Source organism: Canis aureus, chromosome 21 (assembly GCF_053574225.1).
Source record: "Canis aureus isolate CA01 chromosome 21, VMU_Caureus_v.1.0, whole genome shotgun sequence".
Taxonomy (NCBI): domain Eukaryota; kingdom Metazoa; phylum Chordata; class Mammalia; order Carnivora; family Canidae; genus Canis; species Canis aureus.
Window position 1 is genome coordinate 50,984,544 of NC_135631.1, and position 16,799 is coordinate 51,001,342.

The following is a 16,799-nucleotide window of genomic DNA, read 5'->3' on the forward strand; positions in this document are numbered from 1 at the left end:
ACCATAATGAACACGACTCTGGCTCTCCAGAAAGAAATCAGGATTGGAAACCTGAGTGAAGGAATTTTTTGAGAGTTAGCAGTGGAATCGTAACAATGGATGATTAGATAAAGGAGTTGGGAATGGGACAAGACCACATTTAAGAGAGGCATCTGGGGGGTGAAGCCAACAAACAGAGGTGGAACTCTAACAGCCAATCAAGACGACACCAGAGGACAGGGGCTCCTAGCAACTGCTCAGGATTGGGGAGGGGACAGGGTTTGAGGCTGCAGGGCCAGCAGTGAAGAAGGTGCTAAGACGGGGAGCAGGAGGTGGCGCCCACTGTGAGATGGTGGCTGGCAGCAGAGGGAGGCGGATGGGGCTGGATTTGGGCTGATTCGACAATTCTCAGGGCTTGGGGGGTGGTCAGTAGAGGGGGAAAGAAGACAGGAACACAGCGGGAACTAGAGGGGTGGACTATGGAGGGTTTCTTTGGCTTCTGAAAGCAGGATGAGAAGGAAGACACAAGTAGAGGATGGTATAGTATAGTGAGGTACTAGGGGAGGGGAGAGGCTCAAGGAAGTCTCCGTGTTCTCTGTGAAGGTGAAACGAAACCACTCATCACTAGAATCAGGAACTTGTCCTCCTCAGAACATCTATAGGACATTTCTTCTAATGTTAGTTATGGAGGCACAAAATTGGTGAAAGTTTGAAAGATCTGGAGATGAGAAAACAAGGGGTTGCAAAAGCCAAGTTTTGTTTATCTGTTTGCTTTTATCATTCTTACTCATTCTTTTGGTTTTAATTGTGGATTATCAAATGAATTTAAAAGGAGATGTCATAAAGATAAACCATTTAAAGCAGGAGGGGATAGTCACATGCTTACTAACTTCTGGAAAAAATATGAGACTAGCTATATTAAATGACAAATCTTTACCTTGTGGTGTATAGATGCTAAGAGGCTCTTTCTCTATCTTTTTTTCATGTAAATTTCTGCTTTAGGAAAACTGGTTAATTCTATGATCATTTGCACATTACATCTATGTATATATACTGAATAACTTTCAGCTAATATTTTCCCAGCATAGAGACAGGCATTCTTTGACAGAAAAATACTATGAATAAGAGTTGAGTGATTTGGCCTAAATCAACGAAGTCTAAGACTTTCATGAAGATAAAAGGCCAGATTAACCAGCCTTTTGTAACACAGGTTAATATCACAGTGTCCTATGTACCATGGATGAAGCATGCCTCCTTGTAGTAAGTGAAAACACAAAAAGCTACTATCGCTCTTAATCTGTAAAAGCAAGATTTCAATTTTTGTGTCCTCATCATGTCTTGCCTTTAATAGAATAAGAAAAATAAAAGAGGCATGGTCAATGGAATTTACAGATATTTTGTTTGGTCACAAATAAAAATGTACACTCTTTGAGGAGAGGAAGTATGTCTCCCATTTTTGAATCATTGTGCCTGGCACAGAAGCTCTTGAAAGGATGGAGAGTGAATAAATGAAGCATGGGTATTGAAATCAGCTTTATTTGGATATAACCTGGAAAATTATAAAGCAAAATTATAAATCAGGATATAGGTATTACAGTGAATCTACTATATAAATATCCGTCCAAAAATACAAATTATTGTATTTTATGCAATAATTGTGCAAGTACAGAAACTTACACATGTATAGAATGAGTGGCTAGGTCACTCCAGCTTCTGAACTAGAAGTTAAAAAGTGTTATTAATTGTATCGAAAATATTTTCCAGTATTCACTGGCAGAAAAAAATAGAAATTAAAGATTTTGATATATTTCATATTAATCTTTGTTATAGGCAGAAGGCTTTGGATGCGTACGGACTTCCATGAAGTCAGCATCCCTTCTTCCATCTTGCTCAACAAGTAAGGCTGGTAGTGAGATTAGGCAGTGATTTTTTTATTTGAAAAATGTGAGAAGATATCTAGAGTTGTACCATTTAGCTCCAATCACAACACTAAGAAAATTATATTAAAATAGATACTCTTAAGAGTATATTATTTAATCTAAAAGTAAATAATTTAGAAATAGAACATTTCATTCCATGCTTAGATTCCTCCATTGGACTAGGCAATCCATTTGATTTTATCAATGAAACAGATTTATGATTTGTAGTTTGGAATGTTCTATGTATGCTAATAATGTGACTTTCATGGATTTGGATTTCTCACAGATAAGGTCCTAAACTGTCTGCTGAGGCTACTCTGTAATTTTGCATTTAGCATCTGGCTTTTTCTTTAGTTTTTGCATCAAAGAGAGGGGGACAGTGTCTTCAAAAACACTGAGTCGTTACCAAATAATGGCTATAAAAATTCTAACTCTAGATGCTATTTCTGTGTGATATATATATACATATATATACAGATATGTATGTGGATGTACATGCCTATATGTATATAGGTACATATATATTCTAGCTATGGTTTTATTCTTTAACTTGAAAAACAAAAAAGATGATAAAGATGAAAATGAAACAAAGCCACACGAATTGAGCCTTGGAGAGGCTGGAAGACTAAACTATGTATTCATCAGATTGGCAGAAACTGCCATGACCAAGGCATGCTGGGATAATTGCTCACCTACATTTAAAGGCAATGCAAACTCCCAGGGACCCTCAGTGAAGCTTTCGACAAATCATATCCATTAGCACATGATGCATGAGTAGGAAAAAGTGCTGTTCAATTGTGTGTATATTGTATATACACACAATATTTGTATATATACATATATACAAATATGTATGTACACAGGTAATTGAAATCATCCGAATGAAGTGACCAGGTTTCGTATTTAATGGCTAAAGTGACCTTGGATGTTAGCAACATAATTTTCTATTATCAATAGTAGTATCAATAATTCTTCAATGATAAAGTGTAAAGGGAAAAACTTAAATAACGATCAGTATTTTTATGCTCCCTTCATCCTGTAATATTACGTCAAGTGTTTGAAGAAAATACAGAACAGTCACGGGTCGTGCAGGGTACTGCTCATTCCAAGAAGCCTTTATCCCACATCAAGGTTAAAACTTCAATGAGTTTCCATTGGCTGAGTGATTGCATAAATTAATGCTATTCAGAACAGCTTTAACTTGCACAGCTGACTTTGGAAATGTGTGACTAAGCTCCTAAATTGGCATCGAAGGCACATTTACGGGAGTTGCCTTATCTCTGCACCACTTACTGCCTTTCATCCCCCCTCACTTCCTCCCATTATCATCATCACTTTCATCACAGGCAGCTGAAGTTTCTCCTTCAAAATCAAAAGCCCTTGGAAAACAATCCTGCCTTAAAGCTATGGCCACTGAAAATGTGTTGTGTCTCTTTCATTTACATTTTGATTAAGTGAAAGTCTCTTAATTTGGGCCATTATCAATACATAAATCTGTAGAGAAAATGAACATGCATTTATAATGCAACCAAGATTACATGATTTACTGTTCTTATAATGTGTAAATACAGAGGGAAAAAAAAAAAAGTCCAGCTCCTAGGTCCCTGTATATGAAGCACTGTCAGCGATTAAGGGGGCAACTCACATCCTCTGTGAAGGCGAGCCTCAAGCTCCCCGTGCCTCATCTCATCATTATGTCAACTGAACTAGGTCTCAATTAAAACCATCACACATCAATTCGTCTACCCTACTTGACCAATCTTCCTGTGGGGAGGTTTGTGAGTGGTAAAATGAAAGGCTCAAAATGGGTTTCCATACCTGATTGTGGACTTTGTTTGGGAATTTTGGCTACCGCTTGAGGGCTGGAGGTGGAGTGCATTCGCTGGTTGGCAGAGCTGTGGATGCTGCTGGGAATGGCTGCTGAGACATTCTTGCGAGGCTTCATATCTTGCAGCCACATGGGCGAGGCTTCGAAGGCCTGCATCCTCCTGGCGTGGCTGTTGGCATTGACTTTCAGGTAGGCCTGGGCTTTGTGTTCCTGTAGCTCTCCGTAATTGGCATCTGTCACCCTGCATTCATATAAGCCTTCATCCTTTTTCCTCACTTTGGAAATCTGAAGCTTGTGAGAGATGTCATTGCCTTGGACTTTCACTGTCTGAAAAATTTCAGGTAAAAAAAAATAATAAAGTGCTACATCAAATGATTTTGTTCCCATACTTGCTCCTGAGCTTGCTAATGTGGGAAAATTAAAGGGTCTTAATAGCCTCATAGCCACAGTCAGAGAGCTATTTATTTTCTCAACAGTCAAATCCGAAGGTCATATTTATCCCATTGCATTAACAACTGGCTTCACAAAATCATGGAATAATTAGTTCAATCCAGCCAGCGCCAGATTCCAGTAGCCACGTGGTCCCCATTTCCCACGTTCCAGTAGCAGTTTTGCCACTTTCCAACCATGAGACTGACCTCTGCCTGGATAGCTCAGCCAAATGAAGCACAAACAGAATATGGTAAAGGATGGAGTTTGTACAGCCTCTTTTCTTCACTGCTGGCAACAGCCCTGAGAGATCACAAAAGTATTCTGTTGATCACAACAGAATTTGAGGATGTTTTATCCCCACATTAGGGTGCCTCACTAAAGGTACCAACAAAATAGACTTGAATCTTTAACAGTCTTCTCAAATGTTTGGTGCAGTCTTTTTTTTTTTTTTTTTTTTTTTAATGATAGTCACAGAGAGAGAGAGAGAGAGGCAGAGACACAGGCAGAGGGAGAAGCAGGCTCCATGCACCGGGAGCCTGACGTGGGATTCGATCCCAGGTCTCCAGGATCGCGCCCTGGGCCAAAGGCAGGCGCTAAACCACTGTGCCACCCAGAGATCCCTGTTTGGTGCAGTTTTACCAAAAGTTATGGGGTGGAATGGCTTGGGGTACAGATTAAGATCACCTGGAGTCTTAGGGTCAGAGTGCATAACCCTGGCCAATGTAGTGTCTTTAGGCTCCTGGAATTGGAGATGCCATCAATCAGACACTGGTTTGATTTTCAAAATTGAAATTGGCTCTCATATTTCTTCTAATAATTTTTATGCCAGATTAACAGCAAAATGATATGTAAATATTAAAAGTATATGTGATTTTGTGTTATGCATAATACACATATTCACACGTATACTCATAAGCATCTTTATCAGAACAGCTAGGTTTTACATAAATCTTATATTATCCATGATTGACAGGATGATGGATTTCCTAAAACACTCAGGATTTAAGGATTTGCATGATTTTGAAAGATAGTGAAAAGAAGTGAGGGAAGTTTACACTTTCAAATGGCCATAAGTAAGAAAACGTGTTGAGTATTTATTTGTCTTTTACATACAGAGTCATATATACAAATAGTTTCCAATATTTGAACCACAACTATGGTATATATTTATTTGTATGAAAAATTACATATTAATATACAAACACAATAAAAAGAATAGGAAAAAAATAAAAATAAATAAAAAGAATAGGGATTAATAGTTTCAAATATAGCCTCAGTTGAGTCTCTTAACAAAAGTTTGAAATAGTTGGAGTACTTACATGATTATTATTTTACATTAAAGTAAACTGAGGCTTGGGGGTTTGGGTTTTGATTCTCAGCATTGATAGCACATTAAAATCATCTAGGGAGCTGTTGGAAAATGGTCTCATTTGTTAGAAAATGGCGCCTGTGTGGCTTTGGCCACATAGTTAAGCTATGACTCTTGATTTCACCTCAGGGTCATAAGATTGAGTCCCTTCAGGGCTCTGTACTGGGCACGTGGAGCCTGCTGAAGATTCTCTCTTCCCTCCCTCCCTCCCTCCCTCCCTCTCTCCCGAAAGGAAAGGAAAGGAAAGGAAAGGAAAGGAAAGGAAAGGAAAGGAAAGGAAAGGAAAGGAAAGGAAAGGAAGAAAGAAAGAAAGAAAATGGTCTCATTTGGATTAATGTGGAAACATTACGTTTGCATCTTAAGGAGGCAAAGCTCAGATCGGTGTTTCATAAAAGCCTTCCTGATTCATGTGGGGAATATAAATAATAGTGAAAGGGAATATAAGGGAAGGGAGAAGAAATGTGTGGGAAATATCAGAAAGGGAGACAGAACGTAAAGACTGCTAACTCTGGGAAACGAACTAGGGGTGGTGGAAGGGGAGGAGGGCGGGGGGTGGGAGTGAATGGGTGACGGGCACTGGGGGTTATTCTGTATGTTAGTAAATTGAACACCAATAAAAAATAAATTAAAAAAAAAAAAAAGCCTTCCTGAGAATTCTAAGTTAACAACTGCTGGTTTAAGACACATGATCAAGGTCATTCTGTTAAATTGAGAACAGGACAAACTTTGTTCTACCTCAGTTTCTAACTAGAACTTTTGCTGACTCACTAGACTTCTTGAACTTCTGGAATAGGTAATAGTATTAGTAGTTATGTGCTTGATCATGTATCTTAACCGTATGGCGCCCTAGTTTGAGATGTGTAAGGCTATTCCCCACTGGTCTTTGGAGGATATACTTATGGGTGAAGGGTGACATAGGAGTAGTCAGTAAACAATCTAGCCACTATATATGTAAAAAATAAAATATTTAAGATAAGTATTGTCAACAATTGATTTTACCAGTAAAGCTTTCTAGCACTGTATGAAAACAGTAGTTTCTATAATAATTGACTTGAAATATTCTAAAAAGTGAGTTTATGAATATAAATTGTAGTTTTATTCCTGTTTGATATTTGCTTCCAGTTTGAGATTATACACTTACAGATTTTGATTCTATTAGTACAATATATTTTTAAACTTTTGCTTGTGATATAATATCAATCTTATACCACTTTTTTACTATTTTAACAGCCTCAGTATAAATTTTCTTTCTTAATGGAGGTCATTGGATTGTTAAGATTCCTAAAATGAATATAAATAAAAGAATATATACTTATACATGTTCCTATATATGGCATATATACACACATACACACGCACACATATATATGCCAAGTAGACCCTGTACTTTCTGACTTTATAAAAACTATTTCATTTCTAGTAATGAAAACTTGTTTACTGTTTATTTTTATTTTGTTTGTTTGTTTACTGTTTATGAATGAGCTAAGCAGATCTAGCAACATAAAGTGATTCTAGAAGGCTTCACTGGCGATATAGTCAAAAAATCACAATTTTCTTTTTATTTCTAACTTCATATAGAATTATTAAAAAGTAATACACAATACAGTTGAAATACATCTCTATGTTTTCAATAGGTCAACCTCCTCCAATTATGTTTTATATTTATATTGGCTTTTGGTTTTATATGTTTATGACTTTAAACATGTTCATTAGAAATAGGTTGCATGCCTTAAAAATTACATTGAGAATTGAGTTGTTTTCAATATAATTTCAACATCCTCTTGGATACTTTAATTTTTTTCCTGCCTAGGAAGATTGTCATAAGTTAGTATTTTACTTCCTATTAAAGGGTAACTAGTTCTGTGATTTCGAATGAAGATTAGAATTGCAGTCCTATACTCCTATAGTCTTGTAACTGTTAAAAAGACTAACAAAAAAAGTTCCACACTCTGGTTGGCAAAACGACTCTCTAGTAATCGTTGAAATATCTGTGGTCTTGAAATGAATGATTTTATTGTATCAACTCTAAATCTGCTTCAATTGGTAGGTACCCAGAGAAATAAGAAGGAGAAAGCTGGCTCTCGCCCTGCGTCCATGACATTGCCTTTTTCGGGGCAAGAATTTGAAAAAGGCTTTTAGAGACCTATAAGGCCCTCACGCTCCTCCACCTGGGGCCTGGCCGGCCTGGCAGGTGACAAAGGCAGGCGCCCCCTGTCGCCTGTCGCCGTGATACTCACACTGATCTTGGTCCCGTCGTTGTCCGGGTCTCGGTCGGGCACCAGCTCCACCTGCGGGGGGGGGGGGGAGAGGCCGCTCAGCACGGGGACCTGGGCCGGGGCGCAGCCTCCCCGGGGCTCGGATGGGGCGGGGGGCGGCGCACGGGGACCAGGCGGCCCAGCCCCGCGGGGCTCCGATGGCAGCTCTCGCGGGCACCGATGGGCGGAGCAGGGGGCCCAGGCGGCCCAGCCCGCGGGGCTTGTGGGAGGCGCACGGGGACCAGGCAGCCCAGCCCACGGGGCACCTATGGGGGCGGCGCACGGGGACCTGGCCCGGGGCGCAGCCTCCCCGGGGCTCGGATGGGGGCGGCGCACGGGGACCAGGCGGCCAGCAGGCCGGTCGGGGCGGCGGGACCGCGCGGGGGCGCCGGCGAGTCGCGCGCGGGGAGGTGGGTCCGGGCCGGCGGGGCCCGCAGGGCTGCACCCGGGAGCCCGCGGAAGTCTGCGGGGACCCCCCCCCTCCCCCCGCGTCCAGGCCCGCGGGCCTCCCGTCCCTGGGGCTGGGGGCTCTTCCAGAGCTCCTCCTCCTGCTCGGACCGGCCCTCCGCCCCGCGCGCCCAACTGCCCAAGCAGCGCTCCCGCGGCTCCCCCTCCGCAGCCCCCACCGCGCCCCCCTCGCCCCTTCCCTCCGCCTCCGCCCGCGCTCCCGCTCCCTGCGCTCCCTGCGCTCCCTGCGCTCCCTGCGCTCCCCGCCGCCCCCACTCTCCCGCGCTCCACTCCTCCCTCCCCATCTCTCCTCCGCCAGCCTCAGTGGTGACAACTGACGGGTGTGCGCGCGCGCGCGGTGGAGACACAGAACCCCCCTCCCCAGCCCAGCGCCCGGCCAGGTGCGGTCCTGGGACGTGGGCACACCGTGGCCCCCGCGGCCCGCGAGCAGTAGCGGGTCCTGAGCGGAGCAGGTGACCCCGGGGTTAATGGGGGGACACTCCGCGAGTCCCTCCTGGCTCCTGCCCCCCGCCCGGCATCCCCGCGCCACCCGCGCCAGGCGAGCCAGCGGGTCCCCGGGGAGCCCCGGGAGCCCCAAGGGCGTGAGCGGGACGGACGCGGGGGCGCTCAGCTACCTGCGCACCGGCCACCTCGGCCCCGGGCTCCAGGTCCTCGGGGCCCCGCAGGAACCACCACTGGATCTCCAGGTACACCGAGGCGGAGCCACTCTGGAAGGCGCAGGACATCTCCACATTCTGGCCCTCGGTCGCCGTCACGTTCCGCGGGAACTCGGTAAATTTGGCTGCAAAACAGAAATCGCATCCTTTTGGGATATCCAGACCCTTTCCCTGAGAGCTCACTACAGTTTTCGTGGACTTAAAAATAATAATAGTAATAATAATAATAATAAAATAATAAAAAGGCTAACAAAACACTTCTGTGACATCTCGGACTTTGCCTGCTTCCCCAACCCCCTTTCCTTGGCCTGGTCCCTGTTCCTTTTTGGTGTCACGCCGAAATAACTTTGTCGTCGACCAAGTCCAGATAATGCAAAGCTTAAGGGGCTTGCCAAGGAACTCAGCCCCGGTAGCCGAGATGCCCACGGGTGGATGCATTTACCTTTTGTCAGACTGCAGCGTTACCCAAAACTTACGGAGGGATCCACCGAGCTACGCGTCTGACAAATCTGCCAATATAGGAGGAGAGCCTCTTGCTCGAAGTTTCTAAACAATCCATGACTAACTGGATGTTTCAAGTAACCAGACAATGCATCATAATTCCCTGTCAAAATGCACATTCCTGATGCACCAAAACAATTATTAGCAATCCCGATTTTAAGGCCACAGCAGGGAAACAAAATGCTCACTTTCTAAGCTGTGAATGTGTCTTTTTTTGTTTTTCCGCCTAGATTAACCTTTATATTTGTCCCCATCGAGCCATTGTATTGTAAATCGCCATACACCCCCTGGCAAAGGAGAATCACACACTTGGGTTTTAGTTCAGAGTAAAGACTGTTTTGAAGTCACCGGAGATTTTTTTTTTTTTTTTCAGTTTTTTATAGTGAACACTATCAGTCTTGACACTGCTAGTCTGCAGAATACAGAGTTAAGGGGAAACTCACAAAAATGAAATGCTCCCCCCCCCCCTTTTCTTCTCCCAAAGGCATTTCTTTACCATGGAATGCTCTGGGTGGTTTGCTCTTATTATGGTGTCTAAGGCATGTTTGTGAAGAACTGATGTTTCCCTAAAAGTAGTCCTGGAGAGATCTGTGGCTAACGGAAGTGCACAGCTGCAGCACACACTCACAGACAGGAGGGCTGAGGGGCCGCAGGGCTGATTTGGGGGTGGAGGCACACCCCCCCCCCCACTTTTCAAAGACGGGCATCACATCGTTATGAAACACCCAAACGATCACAACCGAAGTGTGCCTGTATTTATACATAAGCAAGTCGCAGATTTAGTTAAAGGAGACCATTCTGGTGTGAAAACGACTTTTCTGTGTAAGCTGAGGGGGGGTGGGGGGAGCGCGGCGGTTCCGCTGGCGGGAGTGATGCAGCGTCGGGCCGCGGGGACCTGATCTGTTCGTGGTGCTGAAACGATCACCGCAGCCTGCGAAGTCCTGCCCGCGGGGTCCCCGGGCGGCTGCCGCCTCTGCTGCAGCTGCTGCCGCCGCTGCTGCTTGTAATGCAAGTCGTGCCTTTTTATGGGTCCTTTGATAAACACGCACGCAAACCAAGTCGCAAGGACCCAGAAAAAGGAAACTCTAAGGCAACCCTGCCTCCACTGAGGAGGGCTGGCCGTGGAGAGCCCCCCATCCCCGGCTCGGTTTGTTTGCCATGATTATGTATGCATGAGTGGCTACCCAGTGCATGCACACGGATCCAAGGCACACTCACACACACTCACACTCACACACACACACACACACCCCTGTGTTTGCGCTCGCCCAGGCACCCACTTCATTGTCAGGCGCCACGTACATCTGCTCTCGGTTTTAGCTTGCCTCCTATTTAATAAACTTTGCAGAAAAACAACCGACACCGGAACACTATTCCACTGTTCCTTGCCTAAGGATCGCGCTACGTCTGCTTGGTCGTTCTTTGAACACAGAGAACACACTCACACGCACGCACACACACACTCCGCAGGCAAACCTATGTGCCAACCAACGAGCCGCACACTTACCTTGAGAAGACAGCCCTTGTTGCACATACAAAACGGAAAAGAAAACAAATCCAACGTATGCCAGAAAGATCCCCATCGTTCCGGAAAGGGGAGAAGGGGGGGGTCACATCAGTGTAGCCAACAGCCAAGAAAGCCCCCCCCTCCAAAAAAAAAAAAAAAAAAGGCGGTGCAAGCGGAGTGCAGCGGAGGCTCAGCCTCGGAGCCCCGGGCGCGACGCTGCGAGCATCCTGCGGGCGGCCTGGCTCCGGGAGGCTCCGGGAGGCTCCGGGAGGCTCCGGTGCACACTCGCGCTGGCGGCGCGGGGACGGCAGTGCGCCCGGCTGGCTGGCGGCTGGTCCGGCGTCAGCCCGCGCTCCCCGCCTCCCCGAGCGCCGCGCCAGCCGGGGAAGTGGGGAGTGGGCAAGGGGGGCGGGCTGGACCGCTCCGCCGGGCTCGCCGCGCCGCAACTTTTCCCTCTAATGGCTGCGATGATGCCTTTAACCCCCTGCGCGCCGGGCGGCTCCGCACCTGCCGGGCTCGGGGCTCGGGGCTCGGGGCTCGCGGCTCGGGGCTCGCGGCTCCTGCCGGCGAGCAGCGTCGCGTGGCGTCTTCCACTTTGCTCTCTCTGGTGTCCCTGCACCGGCCGGATGGCTGTGGCGTCGGCAGCCTGCACCGCTGGGCGCCCCCGGGGAGCGCGGGGCTGCGGGGCCGCGCGGGGCCCAGGCAGGGGCGGGATGGGGCAGAGGAGGCCGCCTCGGGGCGGCGGAGACAGGCGCTGGCAGGAAACGCCGCTTAACCAGTTAGTAACTGCGGGCACGAGGATGCGCCCAGGCTCCGGGTCCTCGCCAAGGTCTCGCAGCACGAGCCTCCGCTGCAGGAGGAACAGCCCGTGCAGGCACCATCCAGACACCCACCCCTCCAGCTGGCCAACGGGAAAGACCAAAAGTATCAGAAGTCACGTAGGGAGAGAATTTTCGAGAAAGAAAAGCCCACCGTGCCACGATTACTTTTATCGTTATTAGATATTTTTTGTTATTTATTTATTTTTTCAGATCCACACACCCACCCCTCTGCCTTCCTCTGCTCCCATCTCACATGTGTTTTGGGAGGGGGGAAGGGTTTAAAATACCAGTACGGTCTTTCTTTTTTTTTTGTTTATTTGCTTCTCTTTTGCATAAGAATGATTACTTGATATGCCTCGGGATATATGAACAAAGAATATTTTAAGGAGGAGGAAGCACTGTAAGTTTTAGAATTTGGAACATAGCTACTTATCTGCCCTAGGGAAGGTTTGAGATGAGGATATTCTGTTTCTTAAGAATCTACAAACAGTGTGTTAAAGACTCCATCTGTCCTCGTGAAGTCCAAGCGTGAATTTAGATCTTTTTAACAAAACTAAAACCATTTGCCATCTAAGCAGAATGCCAGATATTTTATTCTCATTATTATTTCTATGCAGCTATACCACCAATCTTCACAGTTATTTCAAAATATGACTCAGCCTTAACAATGCTGTCAGGAAACCAATGCAGTATATGTATTTCCATTTTACTGGTAAAGAATTTGTAGTTGGCTAATTCCTCCACTGACCAGAAGGAAATTAACCTTAACAGAGCTGTCGGATTTTTAAGCCACTTATTCTTCTCCTGCTGAATTGCAGCAATAACTTAAATGATCAGAAAATATTGTAAAATACAATATTACTTATTTTCTGAAGATGTACTTCTCTCTCACTGTGGGTAGGGGCAGAGTATAAGATTTATGAGATTTGGAGAAAGTCATGGGGAATATTTTACATCCGTTCATGTTTAGGCCAACAAGACTCCAGATCCTTCTTGCATGGAGCAAAGGTTTCTGAAGCATGTAATTTCAAGAAAAAAAAAGTCTCTTTATGTCCAAACACTCTCTCACGGAGAATGTGTTCAGAATACAGGGACAATCCAAGTTAATGTACTTACCCGATACTTAACATTATTTGGAAAATAAACCAAACTTTGCAGATATTGGATCCCCAGAGATGAGTTGTCTCCAGCTTTAAATTTTGTCCCTAACAAGATATGCTCAATGTTTTCCTCACGATTTTAGTTTTAGTTGAAGCATTTAACATAAGCATGAGATTAATATGTCATGATGTGTCCTACTTCAAGGTTATCTGCCTTTAGAACAGTTTCCAATATAAAGAAAAGGGCATCCATTTTAAGCAAGGGAAGTTCTGAATTAATTTAGCAAAGCACCTCCGATTCTCTTAAGGGGAACTTGATCGCTGTAACTGTAAAAGTACAATAAAAACAAGTTGAAACGTGGTAAAGTGTGAGAAAAGCTTTTACAGGACAGATAAACTACTTTATGAGAGTTTAAGCAACTAAAGAAAGAAAAAGAAAGAACAAAGAAGAAGAGATAAAATAACAAGGAAGACAAAACTGGAAAAGGATTGATGTTCTTTTTCTTATGAAAAATGCCTGATATTTTATTTTCAGTTTTGCCAAGGTAGACTAATAACTTTATCTTAAATATCTGTCGTAGCATCTCAAGGACTGTAAATAGTGTTGGTAAACCCACTCGCATTATTTCCTTTAGAACATTTGCCTTATTAAAGACAAAGTTGTTTCTCTATTAACAGTTTGAAGTGATAAGAAAGTTTAATTAAAAAGTAAATATATCCAATATATCAAAATGTCACAGTGCTGAGACAAAGTCCCACTATTTTTATAAGTGGCTGTAAAACACCACGTTCTCCTATAAAACTGGTGGTAACTTACCAGGACGGGTTTCTTGTTTGCATCCAGAAATAAGAGAGACATTTCCTTCCCGTTTCTCCTTTCCCAAAATGTTCGCTGATGCGTCACCCTGTAAAAATGACTGCAAATCTCGTCTTCCAACAAGCAAAAAACTATCTGTGAACTAATGCTCTAAAAATAAAATCTTAAATCTAATTTTTAAAGCTGTTTTCGTGCCTTTTACACTAAGGTTTGTTTTTGTTTGTTTTTGTTTTTGCTATTTTACAATTCAAATATTTGTATCAGCACACTGTTTTCCCCCTAAAGTATGTAATAGGAATTCTTATTTGAATATGCTCCTTCCTATGGTATAATTCAATCTGTTTGAGTTCATTCCATTGCCTGCCTCTGGTATCTTATTTAGATTGCGTTGCATTCTTTTCTGGTGTATGAAAACTTGTTTAACTTTATCTTTCAAACACTGCTGACTTATGATGCCCACAGTCTTTCCCATGCACTTCCAGAGCCTGTGATCCACCCGAGAGCTAAGCAGTTAGAGGGGGTCTTCAAGATCTGTGATTTTCAACTGCATTAGTCCTTTCTCCTAAGAGGGCTTTGGGGCATTTGTTCACCTTCAACTTGATGGGAATCACCATATTTCACCCTCAGAGGCTCATGATAAAATTACTTTCCATATTCTACTTGCATAATCTGTCCTCAGTTGGGGCTTAAGCGCCTGATGTACACTTTTAAAATGTTGTCAATGATTGGAAGACCCCGAGTTCAGTATTTTATTTAGAAATAACCTTGAAAATAAAACCATCTAAGAAATTGGAAGATCATCTTTGTGATCCAGAAGCATAAGCTTAATTTCTTCACATCTCTGGCAGGCAGGGTTAGTTGAACTGCTCATACTTTTCCATCCATGCAGCAAAGAGGTGCATTCTCCTGTGTTCTCAAACATGGTCTTTGGAGAAGCTCAAAACGGTATAGGAGAGAATATTTCAGAGCATTGAGTAATATTTTCACCTGTAACTTCATGCCTAGAGTATTTTTTTCTCACTTGGGGAAATAAAAAGAGGTCGATACCTCTTTAGATACGGAAGTAATATAAAAAAAAAAAATCCACAGAGAAACTCTTTCAACAGAAGAAAACAGGAATCCGGAGAAAGTCATTAACTCATATTAACTGAAGATGCAGTCTTAAAATTTGTTTTCTGTTGAATTATAGAAGCTGATGCCCTGGTAGTGTGGGGTTTTTACTGGTCTCCTCTACATGTCGTGTTTTCAAAGATAAGAGAGAGTCAAGGATAAGATAACAACAACAGAAACAACATAAATAACATCTCTTCCTATGCATATATATAGCATATCTTCCTAAAATGAATGAATTTCAGAAATGGAGGGGAGCTTAGTATGCAATCAATCCGAACTGTTCATTCTACATATGACAGGCCAGGGGCTGCAAGCGACGGCTGCTCACTTGTGTCACAAAACCAAATCAAGACTTTCTTTCATCAAGATCCTAAGGTCTAAAATGTTTAAAACAAAGGATTGAGGATTAAATATCTTAGGGCAAGCAAACAAAACTTGTTCATGCTCTTGGCTCTACAGGATGTATTGAAAAAATGACCACTAAAAAGAAAATCGATTGCACCCAAACTCTCTCCTAGATGCTAGTAAACAAGTCACTTGAAATTCCAGACCCTGAGAATAGTCTTTGAATCTCCTCCACATAATTTCTGGTTGTCTCATATCTTGCATCTTGTAAAGTAAACAATTCAGAGAGGGAGAATAACCAGTGGTCTTTGGAAGTGATCAGCATTTTAAATAGCCAGGTGGCCTAAATTGACTAACTGCCCATTATATGGCTACTGTTCATTTTAGTCTTCCCCACAGCATTTCTCCTCTTATCTTTTCCTTTAAGGCATGACCAAAATATAAATTACCTAGATCTAGCTTATATTCGGTGAATCTCTATGTAACTTTGTAGTTGAAGTTCACAAAGTTAGACCTCAGATTATTCATGAGATCATGTTATATCATTTTTAAACTGTAATATCTGGTCTAGATGTGACCTCTGGAAACAGCAAAAGGGAAGCATCACATTTTCTGTAAAAGTTAATATCACAATCTGCCTAGATGTCCTTCACAAAACTCGTGGACCCTAATGTTCACCTTTTTCTGTTGTGAGAGATGAAAATGGGCCCATGATCAAACATAACGTGTATCTGCTAATTTCTTCATTAGCAAAAAAGTTAACATGAATAGTTGGCACCTATCCTTAGTAAAAAATCTAAAACATATATAGCTAGAAGCCACGACGTAAGAGAAGCTGAGGCTGCTGTAGCTGTGTCTACCATCTCTGGAATGTTTCTTCTTGCTTCAAATAATTGCTGCAGTTGAAACTTGGGGTTTGTGATATTAATTTCAATATAGGCTTTTTTTTCATTAAGAATCATGTGGGTTTGATTAGACATGAATAACTACATTCTACATCTATTTTTGTGCAACAGATAATTATTTGGGGGGAAAGAAAACCAAACACAAAAAAAGCAGCAATTTTGGGTAGAGTATATAATTCTAAGCTTGTCCATAATTCTTTGCCTATGTTTACAATATGCATGAAAATAATGACTTATAATAATGCTATTGAACATCTTTCAAGAAACAAAGCAATTTACAAACATTTAACTAGCCTTACATTTTTAAGTATATGTATTTCCTAATTCAAAACATTTTAAGTATACATGTTTTCCAATTATTGGATATTACAGACTGGGTTCAAGTTTCCCTGTAGCATCTCTATGCTCTTAAGCAAGTGATTTATCCTCCCCAAATGCCACCCAGTTGCCCTATAATAACAGTTTCTGTTTCATACTTTGTGAGGACAATGCCACATGTATGGTAAGTGTTCAATAAAAGCTAACTATTATTTTTATTTTCATTTTCATTTATTCCTATCTTTCATTCATGAGCCTGAGATTTTACACTATTCAGGATGAATAAAAAGGAGAATCTTGTTACCCTTATGGTGATCTTTTAGGAGAAATGTATGGGGGTATTCTAAGCTTCCCTACAGGCAAATGGTGGTCAATTATAATTATTTGTATTGGAGGAATAACGAACTGATATTTGAGAGAAAAACTGGAGTTTGTGCAAAACAACAAGACTAAAAAAATATATAGT

General features: G+C 43.0%; 1 protein-coding gene across 7 annotated transcripts in view; it reads right to left on the reverse strand.

Annotated features, from left to right (window-relative positions):
- The window catches only part of VSTM2A (V-set and transmembrane domain containing 2A), a 190,845-nt gene extending 179,790 nt beyond the window's left edge, over positions 1-11,055 (reverse strand). For 6 of the 7 annotated variants that reach the window (XM_077864158.1, XM_077864154.1, XM_077864155.1 and 3 more), the window contains exons 1-4: positions 10,915-11,055; positions 8,865-9,031; positions 7,765-7,815; positions 3,717-4,053 (exon numbers count right to left, since the gene is read on the reverse strand). In XM_077864158.1, coding sequence (XP_077720284.1) covers positions 3,717-4,053; positions 7,765-7,815; positions 8,865-9,031; positions 10,915-10,990 — 631 coding nt within the window. In that variant the 5' untranslated portion in view covers positions 10,991-11,055. Of the gene's footprint in view, positions 1-3,716; positions 4,054-7,764; positions 7,816-8,864; positions 9,032-9,348; positions 9,370-10,914 lie in introns of those variants that run through there. The other variant, XM_077864160.1, reaches the window with a different exon arrangement.
- Positions 11,056-16,799: the final 5,744 nt, after the last annotated feature.